The sequence below is a fragment of the Cotesia typhae genome, unplaced genomic scaffold (assembly GCF_013202065.1).
Source record: "Cotesia typhae breed Kobodo isofemale line unplaced genomic scaffold, CoteBio_Ctyphae contig_20, whole genome shotgun sequence".
NCBI classification, from domain to species: domain Eukaryota; kingdom Metazoa; phylum Arthropoda; class Insecta; order Hymenoptera; family Braconidae; genus Cotesia; species Cotesia typhae.
The window spans coordinates 4,994,454-5,021,178 of NW_027423725.1; the positions used below are offsets into that span (position 1 = coordinate 4,994,454).

Genomic DNA, 26,725 nt, shown 5'->3' on the forward strand with positions numbered 1-26,725 from the left:
AACTTCCCGCTACTTTCGTAATTAAGCGCTCGAAATTGCACTTATTATGTTTTTGAGCTCTTCGAACTCAAAAATCTAATTTTCGTGTAGTTTTGAGCCCTCCGAGCTCAAAAGTTTGATAGGAGTTTAATAAATCACTATTTTTTTAATTTTCAAACCGCAATAACTTATGAATGAATGAATCGATTTTCACGCGGTTAGCTGCATTCGACGCAGTTTTTCAAGTTCTATGACATACTTTCAAACACAAATTGATTAGATCGGAAATTTTGGTGTAATCCGAAAAAAACACTTTTTGTCGATTTTTTTCGTCAACGATAACTCACGAACGAATCAACCGATTTTGACCGGCTTGGTGGCGATCGACGTGGTTTTTTGATGTTAAGAGCTGATTAGTTTTTTAAATTGATCGGTCAGGCCGTTTAAAAGTTATTAAAAAAATATCGGAATTATGTTAAAAAAACACTTGTTTCCAAATATTTTATCGAGGATATCTCTCGAACCAATCAACCAATTTCCCCGTTTTTGGCGGCGATCGACGCGATTTTTCAAGCTCTAAAATTGATTTACATCATCAAAAACGATCCGAGAAGAAATGACGAAGTTATGTCAAAAAAACACTTTTTTCGATTTTCTTTCGTTCACGATATCTCTCGAACGAATGAACCGATTTTGATCGGATTGGCGACGATCAGCGTGGTTTTTCAAGCTTAAGGGCAGATTAGAATTTGAAGTTGATCGATCGAGCCGTTTAAAAGATATTCCAAAAAAACTACTTTCCAAAATGATTTTTTTCTTATTTTTTTTTTTAGATTTTTCAAGATTTCTTAAAAACTATCGGTCCGAATCGGTTCTAATTCTCAGGAAATCTAAGTTTGAGGGAACTCTTTAGAACGCCGTTTCATTCGTTCAAAAGTTATAAGCGAGTCACGTAGTCACATAGTCACATAGTCACATAGTCACATAGTCACATAGTCACATAGTCACATACTCACATAGTCACATAGTCACATAGCCACATAGCCACATAGTCACATAGTCACATAGCCACACACACACACACACACACACACACACACACACACACACACACACACACACACACACACACACACACACACACACACACACACACACACACACACACACACACACACACACACACACACACACACACACACACACACACACACACACACACACACACACACACACACACACACACAGTGACAACATCGCGGGGGTAGTCAGAGAAGCTTCCTGTGACCTTCAAACGTCGAGATCTGATGACAACTCGATTTTTGCAAAACGTGGTGAAAACAATAACTCCCCGATTTTTGAAAATCTGAGATTTTTAGCGGGAAATCAAAAATTTTTGAAGCCCTTAAACCTTTTGTAGAGGAGAAAAAAAATTTTTTTTTTGTAGTTTTCTTAGGATTTCTGCAGATCTAAATATATTTATATGTACAGAAAGAAAAATTTCTTGACTGGAAAATAAAATTTTTGGCTCAAGAAAATTTTCGGGTGCCTGAAGGAAGACCGAAGTTGTGTTGGCCGAAGAAAAAATTTTTCTTGAAATTCTATTCTTGCTGGAAGTTATTTGTTTTTTAATTCAAATTCTCATAAATACTTGATACAGTAAATTTTTATAACTGATCAAGATTTTTAGATACTTTAGGGAAACAGCGCCACCTACTTCAGCTGAGAAAAAAATTTTTTCACCTTGAGAAAATTTTTCTCTTGAATATTTGATACCCATTTTATATTATTTTAGCGTGCAATTAAACATATTAAATGAAAAAAAATGATTCAATATTATTTGATCCTTCGATTTGACATGTTAATCAATATCAATATTAATGCAAATTTACTGCTATCGAGATATTTATATCTTGGAGCAAGAGAGAAATTTTCTCAAGACAAAAAAATTTACTTCTATCAAGAACGAAATTTTTTGAAGCAAGGGACTGAATTTATTCAAAACAAGATTTTCTTGATTTAAATGAATTTTTTTGGATCAAGATACGTATTTCTTAAAGCAAGAGAATTAATTTTGTCGGAATAAGTGAAATTTCTTGTGTCAAAAAAAAAATTTTTTTTCACTGAAGAAAATAAGGAAGAAAAATATTTTCTTGCTTCAAGTGAACCTTTTTTTTTATGTGATGAGAAATTTGAAAGCTTTGGAACCATAGGCTTAAAAAACTTAAAATTTGGTAGGAATATTACTTTTGCCATGTAGAGGTCATCTAAGAACGGATTTTACGGTATTTCTCCCCCAAAGGGGATTGCGGGGGCGTTAACAATGAAAAATTTTTGTTTTTAAACTATAGCTCCTACAGGCTCCAAAATTGGTAAGAATTTTCTATATATGATGCAGAAATGATCCAAGAGCGTATTTTACGATAACCCACCCCCAATAAGGATTACGGGGGTGAGTATAGAATGTTGAATTCCAATTTCCAAACTGTAACTCCTACAGACTCTAAATTTGGTGAAAATTCATATCCTTCAAATTCGGTTCCTACAGATATAAAATTTGATAGGATCTCAAAAGAGGCAGAAAATTTTATAAGGATAAATTCTATATGGCGCCTCTAAGATCGAGAGGGCGTCTGTATGTCTGTATGTATGCAAGTATGTATGTATAAGGGTGTGTGTGTGTGTGTGTTTAACATAGCTCCGACATTTCTTTTCGGATCGTTTTTGATATAATGATATAATTATACGAACTCAAAAAAAAGAGGTCAGTTATCGTTGTCGAACAAATTTTAAAAAAGTGAATGTTTCAATGTTTAAACCTCCCGCTTAACTGACATACAAGTCACCATACTTACCTGCAGTGGCCCTTTAGTAATTATGTTACTCAGGCGTCACTACTGTTGCTTTTCTATAAGTTGAAAAAGGAGAGGAAAAAGTGGGTTTTTTTGGTTGCTCTGTCCTTATGGTTTTGTTGGTTAGCTTTTGGTTTTTTTTTTAGAAACAAATCGTGCTGATTTAATTACATTAATTTAATTAATGCTAACTATTCTAATATCTCTCATAATTATTCTTTCTAAGTTAATTACGTACTTTTCAATAATTTACTGCTTTCATTTTGCGATTCTCATGAGTTTATATTACAAATTAAGAAAATTCAAGAATAAATAAACACGTGCTGGACGCGTGCTCAAGATTAGAACATTAATCTATAATTAATAAGTGAATCGATAATTAATACAACATTGTGTATAGGTAAAGTGGTGTTATTTAATAAATAGTGTTATTTTTTATGAATATTTTTTGCTCATTGAATTTTGATTCACGCACACCAGGTCCTCTCATTATTCTTTCATTCGCAGATTTCTCTCATGCAATTATCATAATTCTAACATTCAAATTTCTTTATAATTTTCAGTTCGAACAATTTGTGTTTAAAAATAAATCATAGGATTCGAAAAACTACGTCGAATGCTGCCAACTGCGTGAAAATCGATTCATGCATTCAAAAGTAATTGCAGTTTGAAAATTTTTAAAATATTGTTTTATTAAACTTCTATCAGGCTTTTGAACTCGGAAGCTCAAAAGCAAAGAACAGCTAAACTCTTTGAGCTTAGCTCGAATTTCGGGTCAGGGCAATTGTGAATAACTATATAAATTTTTTTTAATCTTAACCACCCTCGAAAAATTTTTCAGTTGACTCATATTTGGGAAGCGCTATTAACATATTATGTCAGAAATGAATATATATGCTAAATGTACATATTCCTATAAGAGACATGAAAAATGTCACTTTTTTGTGTTACCCTACGATAGATTATCCCGTAACATTGCACCCATTTAAATAATAATATGTAGTTAAATATAGTCTTTTATAATACTTCAAGCAGAACAATAGTCCAAATATTTAATGTTGCCTGTTTCAGGTTCATTATTACCCTATTAATTGTATTTACCATTACTATTTAAAAAGAACAAATTCTTCTCAAAATTGAAGCGTGAATTAATAAATTTAATCATAGCGTAATATTAGATGCTTTGCTCTAGAGGAGCTTCGAGCATAAAAAATAGTTAACAGTAATATAATAAAATAATTTTTTCAACTGACATATCATATGCAGTTATATTTGTGTAGTATATTTACTTGAAATATTATAGCGCGTGCGCTGTCAATAAATTTTCTCTTACAGTCTTTCAGTCCTTCGAACCACCAACCAAATGCCCACTATCACTAGTTCACATATATAGATTTTAACCAGCCAGTATGACGCCGGGAATCGTAACGTCATGGCGGATTCACTTTTGTTTAATATGCCTTGTTTGTTTCTTTTAATTTGGAGTAAAAATGAAGTGAGTGAAGAATATACATATATCTGTTTATGAATGAAAATCTATATTATTATATCAAGAGATATTTTTCATGAATGTAGCTAAAACTATTAATATAATACATACCTCTTAAACACTCGTTTTATTGTATTTATATTTTATAATCAACTAATTGTGAAGATTGTAGTTATTATAAGTGGAGACATTGTTTTATATTAACTCAGGTTTGTGAATTTTGCTTATTTTTAACTTATAACATATTTAAAAATCACTAAATATTTTGAGACATACACAATTTCAATTTATAATTCATAATTGTTTTGTATATTACAAGAAAGAAATCGAATTTTTCCCAAAAAAATTTTATAGATTCATATGTTAATTTATTCTATGCTTTTGCAAAAGAGTCACACCCCGTGTAAGCGATCGAGGTCCTAGTAGTAGGCCAAGGACGGAAAATTTGGTGCATGAGGTGATGCTAATTACTCCAATCTTTGTTTTTCCTTTGAAAGATTTTAATTTCATTTATAACACACATTTTCTCGGAAAAAAAAAATCATAGTTTTGCCAACAGTAAATATCAGACTGATGATTAAATTTTGTAATATAAATTCACTCTTCAAAATTTAAAAATGTCTCTCGTTGACGTATTTAAAAATGAACTAGAGACAAAACTTTTATCTAGCTTTAGCTATACAACCACTAGTTCGTGAAACTTGGGGTAAATGATTCAGAGTATAAATTACGACCAAGTAATATTTAAGTATTAAGTATATTATAACATACTCTACATGTGCGCTTTCGTGATATTGACATTTACGTGTTTGTTTTTCCGTATATGTTTTTTATTTAATGATTCAAATGTTGCTTCTAAAAATCAATGTTAGGTAAACGGAGGATTTTTTTTTTTTAATAAAAAAAAATTATTGCATAAAATATTCGTCAATTTAATTAAGAACTAACTTGTGTTTCGTAAATGAACCAATAACATAATTATCCTTTTTTTGTTTTTGCTTTACCGGTACATCCCAAAACAAGTTTCCTTTACCTCAATATCGACGTTGTTTAGCTTATATGTTTATTTCGACAACTTTTTTGGTTTTATCGATTTTCTATAATTACATTTAAAAGGCTAGTTAAAATCATAATTATTGTTATTATGTTTGTTCTCAGCAAGCGAGGTTAATGGCTGAAGACGATTCTACACACCGTACGATAGTGTATAAACAATAAAATACTTGGAGGAACTTATAAGTCACAGGGATATATCACAGTTGGAATAAAACTTTGATATTTTTCATACTATGTAAATACGACAATTTGTGATTCAAAATTGTCGGCAGCTCAAGAGAAACTGATAATAATAATAATAATAATATTATATAAAATATAAAAGTTATATCATTTAAGTTATACTAGGTCAGAACAACTTGAGGGCAACTGAAAAAAAGGAATTATAAAAAAAGAAATTTATTGACGCCAACAAATATGGGAAAAAAAAACAGTAAACTCAAGCAAGACACAATCGATCGTCTAACTACGGACACATATTGTGAGTATACCACTTTAATTTAACCGTAATAATACACTTGAAAGAGAAATTTCCTGCATATAATATTACAGTCCACATCGAAAAATTATTTATATATATATATATATTGTTATATATATATATGTTCATTCATGAACAAAAGTGTTTTTTTGGAATTGCTCCAAATATCCTAGTTTTATCAATTCAAACTTGGAGATTCATCATGAAACTAAAAAAATTGCGTCAAATTCTGCCAACCGCGTGAAAATCGGTTGATTTATTGAAAAGTTAGTGCGGTTTGAAAATTTAAAGAATATTGTTCTATGATACTTCTATCAGACTTTTAAGCTCGAAGAGCTCAAAAACATCATTAGTGCAGTTTTATGCACCTAGGCATGGAATTAGCGAGAAGTTGCACGGATGGCCTTCAGGGTCTACCGTATTCCTAATTTTTTTTTTCAAAAATATGAATTTTTGAACTATAAAAAAAAATTTTTTTTCGTTTTTTAGAAACTCTTAAATAAGGTAAAGTTATGCAGATACATAGTATTGTAATTTTGAGTATTGAAAAGTTAAATGCACGACGTGGAAATAATGAAAAAATGTTAACTTTTTTCTTTTTTTGGACGTAATCTTAAAGTCAGGCGTAACTCATGATATAATTCGTTGTGTGTCATTTTTTTACTTAATTTAAACTTGCCGACACCACCTATCGTCTGATTAACATGGAAATGATTTGAAGTTTGAGATTGAACAACATTAATGAGCAGAAATTTATAAGTAAACAAGGATTCGAAAGAACGAATAGAAATTGATATTCTCATCACATTATTTTTGATTTTTACGGGAAATTAATATCTGTTTGAGTTATTTGACGTGAAAAACTGTTATTGAAGTAAAGAAACGGACAAAATATATCATGCGTTAAAAAAAAGAAATGATATCATGTGTTGAGCCTGACTAAGATTACCTCCAAAAAATAAAAAAAAAAAGTTTAAATTAATTTATTATTTAATATTTCCACGTCGTGCATTTAATTTTTTAATGCTCAAAATTAAAATACTATGTATCTGCATAATTTTACCTTATTTAGTAGTTGCAAGAAACAAAAAAAAATTTTTTTTTGAAAAAAAAAACAGTTTAAAAAATCTGAAGATCTTAAAAAATCAGTACAAGATATACAAACAAAATTAAGCCAAAATTTTGATGTCGATTGTCATTTTTGACGATTTTCAAAAATTCAAAATTTGGCATTTTTCAAAAAAAATTTTTTTTTCAATAGCCCTGTGTCATCTTGCAAACAAACGAAAGGCCATTCTTGTATCTATAATAGCGTTCGAGATATTACAAAAACAAAATTGAAAAACTGGAAAAATCGCAAAATTTTCAATTTGTATATTTTTTGAAAAAAATTTCTTATCATTTTTCCTTTGGCAGAAGTGCGTTATGTGATGAAAGAAAACTTCTGATCAAAATCTATCTAAATCGAAAGGGGTCGATTCCAACTATTGGTCGATTTGACAGCGAATGACCCAACTATATTTTACTATTAAATCGCAACAACGATAGTGATCCTGTTGCTGCAACGTAACTGCCTCCTGTTGCAGCAACAATGAATTTTTTTCTGTGTAGCGTGCGTCGATTGACCTTTTGCTCTGATCTGAAATAAAAAAAAATTAGGAAAACGGTTGACCCTGAAGGCCATCTCTGCAACTTCTCCCTACTTTCGCAATTAAGTACTCAAAATTGTACTTATTACGTTTTTGAGCTCTTCTAGCTCATAAATATAGTTTCCGTATAGTTTTGAGTTCTCCGAGCTCAAAAGTCTCATGGAAGTTTAATAAAACACAATTTTTTGAATTTTCAAACCGCAATAACTTTTGAATGAATGAACCCATTTTCACACAGTTGGCAATATTCGACGCAGTTTTTCAAATTCTATGATAAATTTTCAAACACAAATTGGTCAGAGCAGAAATTTCGGCGTAATTCGAAAAAAACACTTTTTTTCGATTTCTTTCGTCAACGATAACTCACGAACGAATCAACCGATTTTGACCGGCTTGGTGTCGATCAACGTGGTTTTTTAATATTAAGAGCTGATTAGTTTTTGGAATCGATCGTTTGAGCCGTTTAAAAGTTATTCCAAAAAAACCACATTTGAAAAAATTTTTTTTGTAGTTTTTTTGAGATTTCTCAAAATATACTGGTCTGAATTGGTCCAAAGTATATTCAAAACCTAAGTTGTCAAGTCCTTTCGAATGGCACCAACCACTTGATTAAATCGTTCAAGCCGTTCAAAAGTTATGAGAGGTTTACATCCACACTTACAGTCACACACACACACACAAAATCTTTCATAAATTACGATTGAAATAATAAGGAAAATAATTGATCAATTATTTTCCTTATTACTTCAATCGTAAATAGCTGATTAGGATCACTGTAATTTAGCTGTAAATAAATCGTCCAGATAATAATCAGCTATTCAAATGTTAATGTTGGTGCGGAAATCACACTTATTGCACGCGAATTGATAATAATATACTTGAAATTGAAATAAATTATAAAAATCGATTCATAATTTCTCTTTTGAAATGTTATTTAACTAGTAAAGATAAAAACAAATACAATACATAAAAAAAGACCATTCGGCAGTCGAAATAGAAGTAGATTTCCCAAGTTGAATTTTCAAAATTTCTGTTCATACTTATTTCAGTACAAAAGTTTTTTTCTATCATGTGTAGTTTCGCAGTTATTCAAGAAAACATTTCAGAAATTATGTAGGGAAAAGGAGCACAAAGTGAGCTCCCCTAAAATTTGGAAGGGCTCAAAATTTTGGGAGCAAAGTGGGCACCCTGAAATTTTTTATAAAAAAGGTGAATAATAAATCACTTAACACCTTTTCCGCTTCAACAATCGGCTCAAATTTGACGTTCTGTTTTCCGACACACAATTCTGTTCTTACAGGCCATGACCGTTGAATATAGTGTTTAGAATCTGCTCTGCTATCCCACAAGCACAAATAACACGGATACTTTGTATATCCACCCTGTAGCCCCATTAAAAATCCCACCATTTTAAAATCTCCAATCAGCTCCCAGTTATACTCACGATACTTTACAGATTCAAGCAAAATTTTGACACTTTCATAATTTTCTTTAAGATGTACTGAGTGAGCAATTGGAAGAGACGGAAATTTATTTCCGTTGTGCAATAGAACTGCTTTTAAACTTTTTGTAGAGCTGTCAATGAATAAACGCCATTCGCTAGGGACACAGGGTATGCCAATTGCTTCAAACATACCTTTAATGTCATTACAAAATCAAAGTCCATCTTCCTTCGTGAAAAACGTTGCAAACATTTCATGCCTAGTCCGCTGATCCGTGATCTTAACATCATCAAGCAAATTCCACTGTTTTAACCGAGAGCCTAGAAGCTCTGCTTTATTTTTTGGTAAATTTAAATCTCTAATTAGATCGTTAAAATCTTCTGAAGTAATGAGATAGTGTTTTGGTTGTTCAGGTGTAGGCAAAAACTCCTTATCGGAATTACTTTTATAAGAACTAAAAGATGAGCTACTTTTCTGCGATATTTTTTTTGGTGGCTCAGGTACTGGTCGTGTCAGGTCGTGAGCAATTGGAGCAGAAGAAGATTCGAGGTCAGGATATTCAATAGGTTTTGCATTTTTACCTCTACGTCTTTTACTCGCATTCACCATACAAAAGTAGCAGTCAGTAATATGGTCTTTTGGTTCTCACCAAATCCTTGGTATTGCAAATTTCATAGACCTTTTCTCACCTCGATACCAACCTAAAAATATAAAAATAAAAATTAATATGTCTATTATTTTGGATTCATCGCTTAATTAAATAAAAATTGCTTACCTTCCAAACACCTTTTACAATAACTACAAGCAACATGTTGAGCCCATGGCTTATCTTGATTCCGTACAGGACAGTCAAAATATGCTTCATAGGCTTCACAGAGAACGTGAGATGTCTTTAGTTCATATTTCACGTCTCGAACTTTAATAAATTGACCACATATTAAACAAAATGCATCAGCATCGTATTTGCACTTTCGTGACGACATTTTAAGTTATTCTGGGCTTGTAAATAACACCTGATGGTTGTTTATCACTCGGGTGCCATCTAGCGGCACAGTGTAAACGTTAATACCCCACTCTCATCGCGCGGTCTTTTTAAAAATATTAAAATCAATTAAAATTTATGAAAAAATTGAAAAATGAGTATTATTATTATAACTATCACAAAAGCAAACTTTATACCGAAAAAAGATATTTTCTTTTCGTTTTTGTGCATAACTAACTGGAAAATAATAGTATAAACTTTAGGACAAAGAACGAAAATTTTTTTTGTAGAGTCGTGTTATTGATCGACTTGTTGATCGATTCTGAGGGGTTGTTAGTTCGTAAAGAATCTTTACCCGCAACTGAGAGATTCGCTGGCCCTATTGTTGCCAGCCAGTGGTTAAAAACATAAGCCATAAAATCATTTAATTTTAAGAACATAGGTGGTGGGATAAGGAGCACAATGATTATGAATAAAGTGAGTATGTCGTCTGCAGAAGCTAAAGGAAGAGCCATCATCAATTTTTTTAAGCACAGAGCCTTGAAAGAGGATTTGGATAGAGGTGTAAGGCCATGCTTCTTCCAGTTCTTCTCAATTGCCTTAGAATAATAGAATACATGCATAGATAAGAGAGAATATAATAAAAAAAGGGTCATCATGATGTATTGTGCAAAATACAAAAAAAGTTTGTTAACAAGCGAGTACAAAGGAAAGGTCGAAAAATTAGTAAATAAATGATTAATTAATATAACATAATAACTAACTTGTGTGTAGTGAAAAAAGCATCCAACCAATGAAGTATTTGGATATACTTCCTGGGCCGCATTCCGTAATCCAGTTTCCCAATCTGAAATTACAAATTTTGGTCTCCAATCCGGTATAATAGAATTTTTAACCTCTGTAAGTACACTTTTATACGTCGTTTCTTTTTTGTTAGGCATCAGTACGTAAATGGCAGAAAAAATCTAGTTATATAAAAAAATCGAACTGATCAATGCAAAATATTTTTAACTATTGTCTCATTTTTTTTCGCTTATCTAAATAAAATAAAAAAGTGTGTATTGTCGCAAACTCTCCACTAAGGAGAATTTCCGTAATTCTTCTGTATGTAGTTGATTGGTTGGAAATTGGTTCAGGATCTATTTATTTAAAAATAAAAGACTCGGTGTTGGGGTGAATAATTGTGATTAATTTATTCCCCAATGGGAGAAAACTCTAGCAATTGCTAGAGAAAAACTCCTCGAAGTTGAATACAATTAAGAGATATGTGAGTGTATATGTGTATTGATATGAATGTATATAATAATTGCACTGTTGTGCAATGAGGGGTGAGAATTGATCTCAGCTGCCGTTAGGTTATTGTGGTTAACCGTCAACCGTTAATATCTCAGTAGAGATGTAAAATATAATTATGATCAGAAAGGATCGTGTGTTTGTAATCGGAAGAGAATTGACTGTGTGTTTAGAATGGTTTGAAAGAACCAGTAGGTTCAAGTATTGAATTTGGTCGCTGGGATCGAGTTGTGTTATAAGTTTGATCGCTGGGATCGAATCTTTGATCAGTGGGATCAAGTTATGTTATAAATTTGATCGCTGGGATCGAATCCTTGATCAGTGGGATCAAGTTGTGTAATGAATTGATCGCTGGGATCGAATCCTTGATCAGTGGGATCAAGTTATGTTACGAATTGATCGCTGGGATCGAATCCTTGATCAGTGGGATCAAGTTATGTTACGAATTGATCGCTGGGATCGAATCCTTGATCAGTGGGATCAAGTTATGTTATGATCCGAGAGGATCGAATTATTTTTGATTTAAATGATTTGAATATTTTGTTTAAATTAGTAGTTGAATGTAGTTTTCTAATTTACGCGAGAATTTACTATTTAATTTAAATTATTTTCTGAATAACTCAACAAATTATTAAACATATGAATTTATTAATGTACCTTGTTTCTTGTAAATTTGATTTGAATTTAACAATTAACACGATTAAATTTAATTAAATAAAGCACATCAATGAAGTTAAGTTAATAATTACGACTGACTAAATTCAATTAACACTTGCAAAATATAACTAATTAACAATGATTTTAATTATAATTGAATATTATGAAACTGAATTGAAGATTCTTGACAAACTTTTAACAATGATAATTTATTGCGTCTAATTTATCACGCGATTGAAGACAATGGCCGCGATGCTAAACGCTAAGTACGACGTACTTTTTATTAGCGTCTTAAATATTTGACCACGAATTTATGTTAAGTTTAAAATTAATGCACAAATGTCGAATCAATGAATTTAATTAAGTATGAGAACTGATAATTAACTGATAATTAATTACGTTAGCAAATAATAAAACACAATGGAATAATTTCTTTGTCAGAGAGAACGCAGGTATATTGCACTAGTCACTAGTCCCAGTACAACTGCCGCTCATGGCGTCCCCACCAGTCTCGTGCCCCGGGCTCCCGGTCTTCTTCCCGCTAAATCATGGGCGCATGTGCAGCCGCCATTTGATATCGCGTTCATAAGAACGATCATAGAAATTGCCATGAGAATGACCCATGTTAGATATTAAGTATAGGTGTTTAAAGTTTGAATACACTCATAAGAGCGCTTTAGTCAATCTCTTTTGTACCGACATCAAACAAAGTGTATTTACCTTCCCATCAATATCGCTTGAAATAATGAGATGTTGATACGGCTGGAGGTGTTGACGCTTGAACTTCGACGTAAACCGAAAAGTCCCATCGATATTTATCTGAGAGTCATCAAAATAATTGAGAAACTCCACATTGTAAAAAGCTAAGCATTGGTTAAAAGCATTTCCAAAATTTAGGGCCATTATTTGGTAGGAAGCCTTGGCACCTTGCTCATTTACGAGAGTATATTTTAAATACTCTCTCCCTCTTGGAGAAGTTACAAACTCAGTAAAAGCTAAAAAGCTTACTGGATTACGTGGTTGATTTACCCTAAAATCACAACCCATTTGACTTCGCACTATTTTAAAAGGAATTTCTTGAGCTGCCACAGGATGTCTATAAAATGAAATGATTACAATTAAATTACAACGACCGAATATGATTTATTAAAAAAGTTACAAAAATTACGTCAAAAATTGTCAATGAGCTTTTTAAAAAAGGACTTACATCATGCACGTCTTAATTCTTTCAAAACTTCTGACAACCTATCACTAACCGATTAAACAAAAAGTTCAGTAGATTTCCGTCAATTAATTTTTTACAAAAAGACTAAACACATGACGTTTCCTTTACACGTCTTTATGATTTTTAATTCCCCGCCATAAACTTTAACAACCAATCACAGATCGAACGAGAAAGTTACAAGAATGACACCGACTTTTGTGCATTAACTTTAAAGAAAATTATAATTAACAAGGTAAAAAATACTTACTTCTCGATTAAATTGTCGTATTCATTAGATAGTTGACCAGCTAATGGCATTGTTTTAGCATGGACCTTGAGATCTACTTTAAGAGCATGAACTTCCAACAAATGCTCTACTTGCTTTGGACATGATCTTTTATGCTTTTTTAAACGAATGATCGTTTCTGTATTGTCCGGATGCTTGATTAAGCGAGCAGAACCTCGACATCCGTAACCAGGACTTTTTTTATTTGAACGCTGGTTGTATTTGATGTACCTAAAAGCATATTCAACAATAAGTAGCAAGCAAAATTTAAATAAAATGAAAAGAAAAAAAAGCGTAATACATACCAGCAATCTTGAGATGTTAAAGAATGAATGTTATAAGTGTGTCCATTAAAATTTTTTGTATTCGCAGCTCGTATTTTCCGTTGGAAAGCCATGGTGATACTGACGCTAAATCGTTAATTGTTTCATACCTACCTTTTTCGTTAGCGCGATGATGTTTTGTTTAAAACAAATGAATATATCCATATATGGAGCATGTCTTGGGTAATTTAGAGCATTCATATTGCCCAGAATTTAAACAGTTTAAAAAAATTAATAAGTTGGGTAATTTGGAGCATTCATATTGCCCAGAATTGAAAAAGCTTCATAAAATTAATACATTGGGTAATTTGAAGCATTCATATTGCCCAGAATTTTGAATTTTAGTTTCAAGGAGGTCTTTGCAATAATTTTAATGATTTTAACGATTGAAACATCTAACTAATGCATTTGAAAATTATGAGATTGTGAGGTTAGAGGGTTTCATTTTTTCGACGGATGGTAAGAATGTTACTTCAAATTAATTTTATTTTCATGTTGCCAACTTAACTTTTTATTTTACACTATTTTCATTGGGTAATTTGCGCCATACTCGAAAAAGATTACGATTCAAAACTTTCAGAGTGTACGAAAAAAATTTTTATGACAAGATTTTCGGATGACAGCCCACTTTGCCCGACATTCTAGATTTTTTTATTTTAATGGGCACAGCTTATCAATGTTGAATCACTGACAAGAGGCTAAAAAGTAGTGCAAAGAGTAAAAAAAAGTAAGGATATGACCATTTTTTAAGGGGCCCACTTTGCCCTCCCCCCTCCCTTATTTATGATAACATTAGCTATAAAGGTTTCATTTTTTGAAATTTACTTGAATTCGACATTCGATCGTCGACCTATAGAACGTAAAACATTATTAAAAAAATCAAAATATTTTCGGAAACGAATGCAATAGCAAATTTCATAAAATGATGTTAAACTAATTAAGTAATTTTAAATCTAAATATACATTCGGATATGGAAATCGAAGCTTACTTAAATAGCTTTTAGATGCAATTTTCAGAAATCGGATGAGAAATCGCATTTAAAAGTTATTCAAGGAAGAAAGTGAAAGAATATGAATTTTTAGGATCTTGAAAATTTTGACATCTCGTCATTTTTAAACTTTTCAGCTGATTAAGCTCATCTTCGAATTTGATCTTGGTGCTTATCGATAGATGAAGCATGTTTGGAAAGGAGTTTGGAAAGGATCGATAATTAATTAAAAACGCTATTGTCGTGACAAGGCGCGTTCTATCGTATATATATATATAATATATAAGCAAAACAGGGTTCCGCTGACGCTCCATCACGTCAAAACTACTGAATCTATCGTGATAAGACTGCGACCATTCGACGCGAAATTTCTCGTAGATGATTATAGGCTACTTATTTTTCGGATTTTATAAACCCTTTTTTATTTTTTTTACGATTTACTTTTATAAACATTTTTCCCGTTAATACAAACTAAAGCCAGGCATTTTATTTTAATTTCTTTGTATTTTTATATTGATATGAACGTAAAGGGATTATATTAACTCTTTTCTTTACATTTAGGTGAATACCGATACTCACACCTTTCTACGCCTCCACCTACTCCCTCCCACGCATTCACCTACAGGAACCATAGGTATTTTCCGAATCAGCTTGACAAACTGAGTGGCAAAATGGCAAAATTTTTTGGATGATCTTTTATGAAAACAAATGTAATAGTTAGATTTCGATGAAATCTACTAACAAGACATTTTATAGTTACCAATTCCAGAACCATAATTCGATAGTGTATTAGATTTATTCAGAGCTTTTTGAGAAAATATTCAATCAAATAAAAATTTCATTGTAATTAGTTTTGAAAAGTAAGCGGTTAAATGGTTAAATAGCTTTTGAATAATATAAACTGAGAGTTACAACAAATACCACACAGTAATACGATCGTTGACTTACGTACAATTGATCTGTATGACAATTGAACTCATAAATTATACTGTTATTAAGTAAATAATTTTCCAACTTAAAGTAGTAAAATTTTTCAACTTTTCATCTCCAGTCTGATTTTTAAAAATCAAATTTATATTAAAGGCTGATGTTTTTAGTCATGGAAATTAATTCTGCTCATTTATGATCGCTTCTCCAATGACTTGGTAGAGTCTGGCGCCAAGTCCCGTTTAAATCCGTTGTAAATGGAGCGCCAGGCTACCGAGTATGTTTATTGTAAGCAGAACGATATTTTGAAGTTACGAAATTTTATTAATTTTACAGACCTTTTTTTCTTTAATAATACTTTACATCTTATATTACCGCTAGTGAAAAGAAACAATTTTGGAATAGACTTGGTGTGCGTCTTTGTGTACTTCAAATTTTTTCAAGTCCTAGTAGATAGATTTCACGAATTTCATAAAAAGTAAAATATTCTGCAACCACGCACACCGAGTATGTTCCAAAATAGTTTATTTTAATTTTTAAATTAATAAAAAAATTTTTTTAATTTCCGAAAATCATATAGAATCACATCGGCTACTTAGATTTTTGTTTTTATTTTTATCTTTTTTTAAAGAAAAAATATGAAAATCTGTTGATAGGGCAGGCCAACCTTAGAACTTCCCGTTACTTTAAATTCGAAGCGCCTTAAAATGAATTTTTTGGTTAATATTTGAGTGTATGTAACTTTTGAATGTATAGTTCGATTTTCTTTTTTAAAAAAGCATTGGACACAGTTTTTAAAGCATAAAAAAAACCCACACTAGCAGAGTACTTGGACCTCCTTCAAGTACAAAATAAATGTGTACACTGATGGAAAATTTATGTTGACTCAAGAGATATTTTCTTGATCTAAGAATTTATTTTGGAAGACAAATGATTATTTTGCTTTAAGAATTTCTTGTTTTGATTTAGATTTTCTTGGCTTAAGAGCTATATTATCTTCAATCGATACGTTTAGTTTTTCAACCAAAAAACATTATCGTTTAAAAAACTTAAAATAATTCATCAAAGTATATTTCAAAAACTAAATAGTCTTTAATTGTTATACCGAAAAAAAATTATTTCTTGGAAATAAGTAAATTAATGACTCAAAAAAAAAAACCATTCTTAACACAAGTCGGTAACATCTTGAATCAATGTTATATCGCCTATCTTGAACCAAGAGACAAAAATTCTTGAAAGGAATATATCTATATCTAGTTTCAAGAGTTCAAATTTTTAAGAAAAAAAGTTTCTTGAATCAAGATTGTTTTTCTATCAGTGTAGGTTTATATTGATTGGTTGAGAAATTACGAAGATATTTTTAAAAAATAGCGAAAAACAAAATTTTGTGAATTTTTAAAGAACTATAACTTTTGGATGCGTCGTTCTATTTTCATTTTCGAAAATACATTTGAAGCAGTTTTTTAAGCAAAAAAAAAAAATGAATACATGGCTTTATTATGATTTTTCCGAACGCTTTAACGTTATTTTAAAAAAACATAAAAATTAAAATTTTTTTTTTCAATTTCTTCAGAATGGCTTGATGAATTAACTCTCAAATCTAATCATTTTTGATAAGCTCTTTCGAATTAAGTGTCGAAGAATTTAATTGGTTAATTCGTTTTTCAGAAACCGTATGACAAAAATTTATTTACACACGTACATACACACACACACACACACACACACACACACACACACACACACACACACACACACACACACACACACACACACACACACACACACACACACACACACACACACACACACACACACACACACACACACACACACACACACACACACACACACACACACACACACAGAGAGAGAGAGAGAGAGAGAGAGAGAGAGAGAGAGAGAGAGAGAGAGAGAGAGAGAGAGAGAGAGAGAGAGAGAGAGAGAGAGAGAGAGAGAGAGAGAGAGAGAGAGAGAGAGAGAGAGAGAGAGAGAGAGAGAGAGAGAGAGAGAGAGAGAGATTGATTGATTGATTGATTGATTGATAGTTTATTAATGCCAAGGCACAAGCCAAATGGCAATTTTAAATACAATATGATTTACAAATACAATAATAATAGAAAAATTATATAAGTACATAAACTATAATAAAATCTAATATAAAAATTTATATTTATTTTATCTGATTCAACTAACATACTCAATAAATTATTCAATTAATAACAGCTGATAAAAGAACAAAGTTGGAGAATTTAACACTTAGAATCTAACAGTAATTATCAGAGAACTTATCACTTTACAATAACAAAATTAATAATCCAAATTCAACAAATGGTCAAAAATTTTATTTTTGAACACTTCAAGACTAGATGAGTTTACAATCTCTTCAGGCAGTTTTAGTTGAGCTATTAGTTGAATCAGTTGACTGTTAATCTAGTTTAGTGAGATCAGAAACACATTTAATTTTAATTATTTCAGAGCCATTTTCTCTTTTAGCAAAAATTTGTCCACTTGTCACCCAGACATACTTGATCTTTTTAACTTAGCCTTTTCTTTAGTTTGTAAAAGTAATTTATGTGTCTCTGGTAATAAAAATTCATTGACGTATATAGCAAATGTGGAATTTTGATCAACATAGTCCGGAAACACAATTTTAGTCAAAAGATTTTTGACTTGCGTTTCGAACTTATAATGAAATCACGTACTCGAGAAGACTTCAAATCAATAATGTAGGAATGATAGGTAGTCTTATGTTGTTTAGATCTATCTTTATTTACAAATTTACGAACACTCAAAACATCGCTGACCAAATGTGGTAACTCTAGAGCATTTAAAACAGCGGACGGAATTTCAGAAGGTGATAGTTTATCAGCCACTAAATCAGGAAACCTGAGATTACCAACTCAGTAGTACTTCCTAATAGAGATGAAGTAGATGAAGCTACACTGTTTTCAAGAGTAACTAGTTTGCTCAGATCAGCTAGTTTATTATGCATTATATTCATGTTAGTTTTACTGTCTTCTTTTAATTTTTTGATGTCTAAGTTTAATTTCGAAATTGAATCAGCATTTATTTTAACATTTTCCTTAACTTCCGAAAGGTCAGACACAGTAGCAGCTTGCGAATCTTTGAGGTCAGCGATTTGCGTACTAAGTTCCTCAAGTTTCTTATTTACCAACATGTTGGATGATAAAAACTGTTCCATCATAGCTGTCATCTTATCGTCAAGCGACTTTTCAGACCAATTTGAAGGTAGCTGGGCCATTGTTGGAGGTGTGATAGGTGAATGAGACACTGAGTCTGGACCAATCGATATCGGTGTATTTGGTGTGACAGGTGATTTCAATGAGGTTGATACACGAGCTGTTGATAAACGAACAAGTGAGGTAGATCCGCGAGCTTTAAATGTATGATCAAGAGGAGAAGAGCTGGCAGATTTGAAACTGAAAACTGAAGAGGTATTAGAGCTAGTAGATTTTATCGAGGCAAGTCTTGTTTTTGTTTCTAAATTTCCCAGGAGATAGTTAAATTGTTTTCTGCAACAATCAGTCAGCGGCCTGTTTTTTACATAATCTCGTGCACAACCAGGATGAAAATGCTGTTGACAAGTGTTACAAATAACAGATGATTTAACAGGTCTCTTGCATTTAATATATGTGTCAGGCACCAATGGCATAACCAGAAGATTGAAAGTAAAATTAACCTTCTCAGTACACACACTATTGGTGCTTTGTAAATTCTCAAGTCATAACAATTAAATGGTCAGAAAGAATTTGATAGAACTTTACTGACAAGTTATCACTGATAGAAGGTAAAGTAAATGGTAAATCACTAGGTAATTAGCCAGTCATGAATAGTGTCACTTAAACCTCCTTGTTGCACACACTGTAGATCAACAGAGTAGTTATCAAATAGATGATATTTTTCAGAACTGGTAAACTTCAAGTGAGAGTTGACATCAACTGACGCTAATTTGGCTAACAATCCACTGTACACTAAAACCACTGTCAACTTAACCTCTTCAATGATGAGTAATTTATATTTAATTATTTTTCAATCCACAGCGAACACATAAGGAAAATTTATATGTCAATCTGCAGATTGCAATTTGTTGCTTGCAATATTTCTGAAACAAAAAATGCCCGGAGGCAATTTACAGCAGAAAAATGTTGCAAAAACAGAGCAAAAAATTAGCGTGTTTATGTACTTACAGAGAGAGAGAGAGAGAGAGACACGGCCGAATACCTCGGTGGGAACAATGAGAATGGCTTCATGAGACCTCAAAACATGGAGATCCGATGAAAACTCGACTTTCGAAAATTTTCAATTTTCTTAGTGGTATTTTCAAAAAAATTTTTTTCATAGTCTTGTGAACGTGTACTTGGCGCAATTTTTTACAGTGAAACTGTTTTTGTTCGGATATTGAAAGATCACAGTTCAAAAATTCTTCAAAAAACGTCTCTTAAAAATAACTTTCACATCCAATAGGTTTTTTCATTTTTTAATCATACAAATACGACCGTTAAATAAAATTAAGTCACTCTTCAGCAATTAATGATTTTCAATTAATGCAAATCATATACATTCGAAGCAATGAAAGGAAGAGTGCTTTTTCCTATTCCTTTTCTAGTTCATGTCACTATTGTTTCTTACGGAGACCCAGTAACCTATTTAAGGCTTCATAACCTTTTATTAATGAGTTCTGAAGAAGGTACCATCGAATAATCACTAGAATATTAAAAAAATATTTTTTTGTTAACTAGACCGCATTTTCATTTACATACATTTTCAAAAATATTGTCCTTCACGCACTTTTAACAATTTTATCATGTAAGAAGGAATGACATTCTCATAGCCACAGAATAGGGCAATTAAATTTGAGAGTCTGCGAATTCAAGTAAATCTGAATCCATCTTAAACATGATCAAAAAGGATATTCAACTTATAATTTAGTTTAGTTTATTCATAATTATGCCATTTACATTATTGTGCATTTTAAACTAAATGTAATACATTGATTTCAAGAAAGATTTGAATTTAAAAAGAATTAACTAACAATTTTAAGAGTTTATAAAGATTTAACTAACAAATTTAAGAATAATAGAGATGAAAGTAAACACAGTAAGAGAGTTAGAATTATAAAAAAAAATTTTGAAAACGGTTGACCCTAAAGACCATCCCTGTAACTTCCCGCTAAGTTCAGTTCTTACGCGCTTGCAATTTCGCCGCTTTTGCGATGTTTCTGAGCTCTTCGAGTTCAAAAATTTATTGCCATATTTTGAGCTCTCCAAGTTCAAAAATGAGGTGTTTGATACTTTTGAGCTCTTCGAGCCCAAAAGTTTGATGGAAAACGATTTGTTTCATTTTCTAACTGCTATAACTTTTAATTTAGTAAACCGATTTTCACGCGGTTTGCAGCAATCGATGCAGTTTTTTAAGTATTATAAACAATTTATTAACATAAATTGATCAGATGTAAAATTTCAAAGATTTTTGTTAAAAAAATCTATTTTTTCGATTTCTTTCGTTCACGATATCTCACGAACGAACGAACCGATTTTGTCGCGGTTGGCGATGGTCGACGTCGTTTTTTAAGGTTGAGAGCTGATTAGTTTTTGGAATCGATCGGTAAAGCCGTTTAAAAGTTATTCCAAAAAAACCAAGAAAGTCGTTTTGCTACAGAGTTCATAACAAGTAGAAATAATATGGGTCCAAGAACGGAACCTTGAGGAACTTCAAAAGTTGTATCTTCAAACCCAACTGGTTTACCATCTCCATCAAGTACAGATTGAGTTCTATTTGATAAATAAGATAAGAACCACTTAACTGTCTCTAGGGTAAAGCCTAATTCAATTAAAGTTTTCAAGATGATTTTATGATCGACATAATCAAAAGCTTTGGTCAAATCAAAGAAAACTATTAGCGTCAACTGATTATTATCGTTGGCTTTAGCAATATCATTAGTAAGTTTTAGTAAAGCAGATTGCGTACTATGATGTTTTCGGAAACCCGATTAGTATTTATCTATAATAATGCTAAAAAAATCTCAAATTAAACTAGTCGAAAATTAATAAGTCTGAAATAATATTAATCGAGTCTAATTAAATATTTTGGTGGATTGATTCATAAAATCTCCACATACATGGAAAAATGAATATTTCTTCAACCCATAGCTATAAGCGAGTCGTGTCGGCGAGTATCACAACCAGTTGTGAGGACAAACGATCTAATGCAATTAACTTGTTCTCTGTTTGTACACAACACTTGCACTTCTTACTGGGTGTAGCATCCGCCCGGAAGCTCAAGCTGATCTGCCGAAACTGCGTGAAAAATTTGCTTATAAGCCCTAGTTTCTTCTCTCTGACTCGGGACAGTTCTCGCGCTTCGGCGTTGCCCAGCGGCGAGCGCGGAACTACGAGCATCCCCTCTACTCTATTTCCCCGGCTGCATTTCCGTTGAACTTCGGCTTGTCTCCGACGCTTTCGTCGTCTCTTTCTTTTTTATTTTTTTCTCCTTTTTCCTCAAGTAGGCTGTACGGATCTGTTTTTTATAGTATATTTTTGTTTCTAAAATTTATAAATTCATAAATTTACAGGTTCCATTATACAGTAAGCTTTAATACACCAAATAACGATGATTGTATATATTAAATTTTTTTCGAATTAGATAATTTATTGAAAATTCCTTGCCAGATTCTTTAAGACATATTGTGATAAGTTTGATAACATAATTATAACAAACATATTATAACTTACATTAAACTATCGAGTTCTAAGCAATGTGATAATTCTTTCTCCTTATCTCCAGTGGTATCGATTACTTCTTTAATCTTTTCATTGACTCTTTCAATTTGATTTTCAGCAGAATCGACATTCCCGTCGGAGCGCAAAACGAAAACATTTGGTCTTCCGACTCTTAATAAAGTGACTATAGCTCCGAAAATTTTCAAAATTTTCATCTAAAATTTAATACACATATTTTGGAACGTATGAGCTTTGATTTGAAGCAAAAAAACATTTCTTTTGATTCATCATAGTAGCTATCCCCCTTATTGTTTTATCTTTATTTTGGTTCACATACATCCACTATTTAACGGTATAAAATTAAGATGAAAACGAATTTAAACTTGAAACCAACGGCTTCTATTGGTAGGCAAAAGCTCAACATACCTCAGCGCTATGCGTCTAAGGTGTGCAGTTGTCTCCACCCTATGCATCAGAATTTGTTAATTTATGAATCGAAAATAACTTTTATATCATTTTCTTCGCAAACTTATTCAAAACATAATTTAAAAAAATTAAACTTTCAACATAAAAAGTAAAAATTTTTGAGTAGTAATATGCTCTTAATCCTCAATACTTTACACAAATTTTTTTTTTAAGTCACGTTTTTTTTTTTTCCCTTAACTTCTATTTTTTTTGTGTTTATACGATTTTTTTTACTTGAATCTTCCTTCACACATTCTTCCAAGTACTCTTAATTATAAAAGTCAAGAGTTTTTAAAGTTACGACACTAAAATTAATGACATCTTTTCTTTTGTTTCAGTTACTGAAAAAGAAATTCGACAATGGTGAGTTCAGTTATAATTCCATAAATTAATGACATCTTTTTCAAAATGAATCCAGCTTTTTTAATAATGAAGACTGTAATATTTTATATTTTTTTAGGCATAAGGGATTTCTTAAAGATTGTCCTGATGGTCTCTTAACAGAACACGTAATTTTTAGATAATTAGCTAACGTAACATTAATTTGTCTCTTGGAATAATATAAACACACCATTAATATTTATTTTTAGGGATTTATCAGGATATACAAGGTATTCTTTCCGCAAGGCGATCCATCCAAGTTTGCTTCACTTGTATTCAGAGTTTTTGATGAAAACAATGTGAGATTATACTCCTTGTTAGTTATGCTTTTATCTATTTCTTCAAATATTTTATGCAATAATTTATTTTAATACGTTATCTGTTCTCTCTTCACACATGCATATTTGTCCTGCTTGATTATACCCTCAAATCAAATCTTCTGAACTCTATTCTTTGAAAATTAGAGGTCCGAAAGATGTTGAATTGTATTGCTTACGTCTGCGCTAATGAAATCTACTAACTCGCTCTATTTTACTGCACATCGGAAAAGCAAAAAAGGTTTGGATAATCCAAAAGTGCATGCCTTACGTGCTCATTTAACCATAGAAGTAAAAATGGAATAGAGAAAATAATTTATTTCACAAAATTATCACATGATAATCGTATATAGGATAGTAACACTGTTAAAATCTTTTTGAATTTAAATATCAAGGCTCCCGTTGACCATTAAAAAAATTATTATCGAATCATTTTAAAAATTCAATGAGTTTTGATTGAAATTTCAGTTATTTCCATGAGATCGTAAGATTTTTTCAAGTAATTTATTCGTTATTGTATTCTATTTTTACTCTTTATAGATAAATCATGTATGCTCATCAAAGCCAATTATGTATATTTATACATAACCATGCATGCCAGTGGTTAACCGGTAGGAAGGTATCATAATACATAACATTTTGCACTGATCGTGCATGCTAATTCTTTCAGGCTATCAATTGACAATTATTGCTTTCAAAAGCAATACTATGAATTACAATAACATTTGTTATCATTTTTTTGTATTACATTATCTCAATTTTTCATTATTTTTACATTTTTTGAGCACTCCCTTGTGGAAATAATTCTCTGAAAAAACTCTTGAAAAGTCTTTATAACTCTGAATAAGACTTTTCGAAAGTCTTCACATCCCTAACTAAGTAAAGGAAAGACTTAATAAGTCTTCAAAACTGTGCAATACTCTTCAAAAGTTAAATTTTCCCTGAAATTTCGGAATGTCTCAAAGAGTTATTAAGTCTTGATAAGACTTGTTCAGTTTTACAGGAAAAGAAGAAAATGTTTCTTTTCAAAAAAATTACTTATCAGAATTAAATAAAACTATAAAAAAGAATTAATGCATGTTTTAAAAAAATTTTTTTTAAATAATATTTTCATCACGAAAATACTTTGATGGGCATCGAATCACTCATAGTTGAGCAAGTCAAAACATCAACAGCAAATGAAGTGCACTTGCTGTTGGAAACAGATATTACTCAAAGAGTAAATCCAATCGGTATTTAATTTGAACTATCAAATATTAAAGTCAACTTTCTAGGTAGGAAAGAATTTTCTATCCACACGCTATCTGCTGGAATTAATTGATACCTAACATATTTTAGTTTACGAATTTACAGTTAGAATCTTTGAGTGTTCTTAGTTTCTAATAGGTGGCATGTGGTTAGAAAATTCTTTCCTACCTAGAAAGTTGACTTTAATATTTGATAGTCCAAATTAAATACCGATTGGATTTACTCTTTGAGTAATATCTGTTTCCAACAGCAAGTGCACTTCATTTGCTGTTGATGTTTTGACTTGCTCAACTATGAGTGATTCGATGCCCATCAAAGTATTTTCGTGATGAAAATATTATTTAAAAAAAATTTTTTTAAAACATGCAGTAATTCTTTTTTATAGTTTTATTTAATTCTGATAAGTAATTTTTTTGAAAAGAAATATTTTCTTCTTTTCCTGTAAAACTGAACAAGTCTTATCAAGACTTAATAACTCTTTGAGAAATTCCGAAACTGCAGGGAAAATTTGACTTTTGAAGAGTATTGCAGAGTTTTGAAGACTTATTAAGTCTTTCCTTTACTTAGTTAGGGATGTGAAGACTTTCGAAAAGTCTTATTCAGAGTTATAAAGACTTGTCAAGAGTTTTTTCAGAGAATTATTTCCACAAGGGCTTGCTCAATCCAACCTAGCATATTATTTATAGTTACAATAGGATAACTTCAGAATATGGCAGAGTAACAATTTCGTTTTTTTTTTTAATTTATTTATTTACTTGCTATTTTTCCAAAAAAAATTAATTCATCAAAGAAAACAAAATTGAAGAATCTCTCGAGCCCGCCGAAGGAGAGCGAAGTTTGCTCTTAATTATTCGAGTGTCTCGCACGAGAGATTTCACAGGTAGTATTACTACTTTTCTGTCTTGAACCACAAATTCAGAGCTAAAAAGTAAAACACTAGCGCTTACCAATCACCGTGGCGCCCCTTATACTTTTATTTCTTCGCATTAAGCACGGAGATAATTAAATGATTGGGTTTATCATACTAAATTTGTAGTTCCAATCATCTAAAATGATTAAAACATTTGTCAATGCAAATATGGTTAGTGTTATTATTTTTAACTTCCCGCTAAGAAAATTGAAAATTATCAAAAATCGGAAAGTTATTGGTTTCACCCCGTTTTTCGAAAATCGAGTTCTCATCAGATCTTGACGTTTTGAAGTCCTAGGAAGCTTCCCTGACTATTCCCGCGATTATGTCCGTATGTCCGTATGTCTGTCTGGCTGTGTATGTGTGTGTGTAACCCTTTTATAACTTTTGAACGGCTTGACCGATTTCATCGCGGTTGGTGCCATTCAAAAGGGCTTGACCAAACTTAGATTTCCTGAAAATTTGAACCGATTCGGACCAGTAGATTTTGAGAAATTGTGAAAGAACTACAAAAAAAAAATTGTTTGAAACGTGGTTTTTTTGGAACAACTTTTAAACGGCTTTACCGATCAATTCCAAAAACTAATCAGCTCTTAACATCAAAAAACCACGTCGATTGCCGCCAGTCCGGTGAAAATCGGTTGATTCGTTCGTGAGTTATCGTAAACGAAAGAAAACCGAAAAAAGTGTTTTTTCGGGGTTACTCTGAAATTTTCGATTCGATCAATTAAAACCTGAAAATAACTTATGAGGCTTAAAAAACTGCGTCGAATGCCGCCAACCGCGTGGAAATCGGTTGATCCATTCAAAAGTTATCGCGATTGGAAAATTCCAAAAATATTGATTTAATAAATTCCTATCAAACTTTTGAGCTCGGAGAGCTCAAAACCACACGAAAATCAGATTTTTGAGCTCGAAGAGCTCAAAAACATAATAAGTGCAATATCGAGCGCTTAATTACGAAAGTAGCGGAAAGTTGTAGGGATAGCCGTCAGGGTCAACCGTTTTCCTAATTTTTTTATGATAACAGTAACCATTCTTTTAGTAACAGT

At 31.6% G+C, this 26,725-nt stretch overlaps 1 protein-coding gene across 2 annotated transcripts in view; it reads left to right on the forward strand.

Moving 5' to 3' along the window:
- The first annotated feature begins 2,891 nt into the window (after nt 1–2,891).
- LOC141537942 (frequenin-1) overlaps nt 2,892–26,725 on the forward strand; it is a 32,451-nt gene continuing 8,617 nt past the window's right edge. Inside the window, exons 1-6 of one of the 2 annotated variants that reach the window (XM_074259148.1) lie at nt 2,892–3,231; nt 4,167–4,529; nt 5,479–5,857; nt 23,156–23,180; nt 23,278–23,326; nt 23,408–23,497. In XM_074259148.1, coding sequence (XP_074115249.1) covers nt 5,794–5,857; nt 23,156–23,180; nt 23,278–23,326; nt 23,408–23,497 — 228 coding nt within the window. In that variant the 5' untranslated portion in view covers nt 2,892–3,231; nt 4,167–4,529; nt 5,479–5,793. Of the gene's footprint in view, nt 3,232–4,166; nt 4,530–5,478; nt 5,858–23,155; nt 23,181–23,277; nt 23,327–23,407; nt 23,498–26,725 lie in introns of those variants that run through there. The other variant, XM_074259149.1, reaches the window with a different exon arrangement.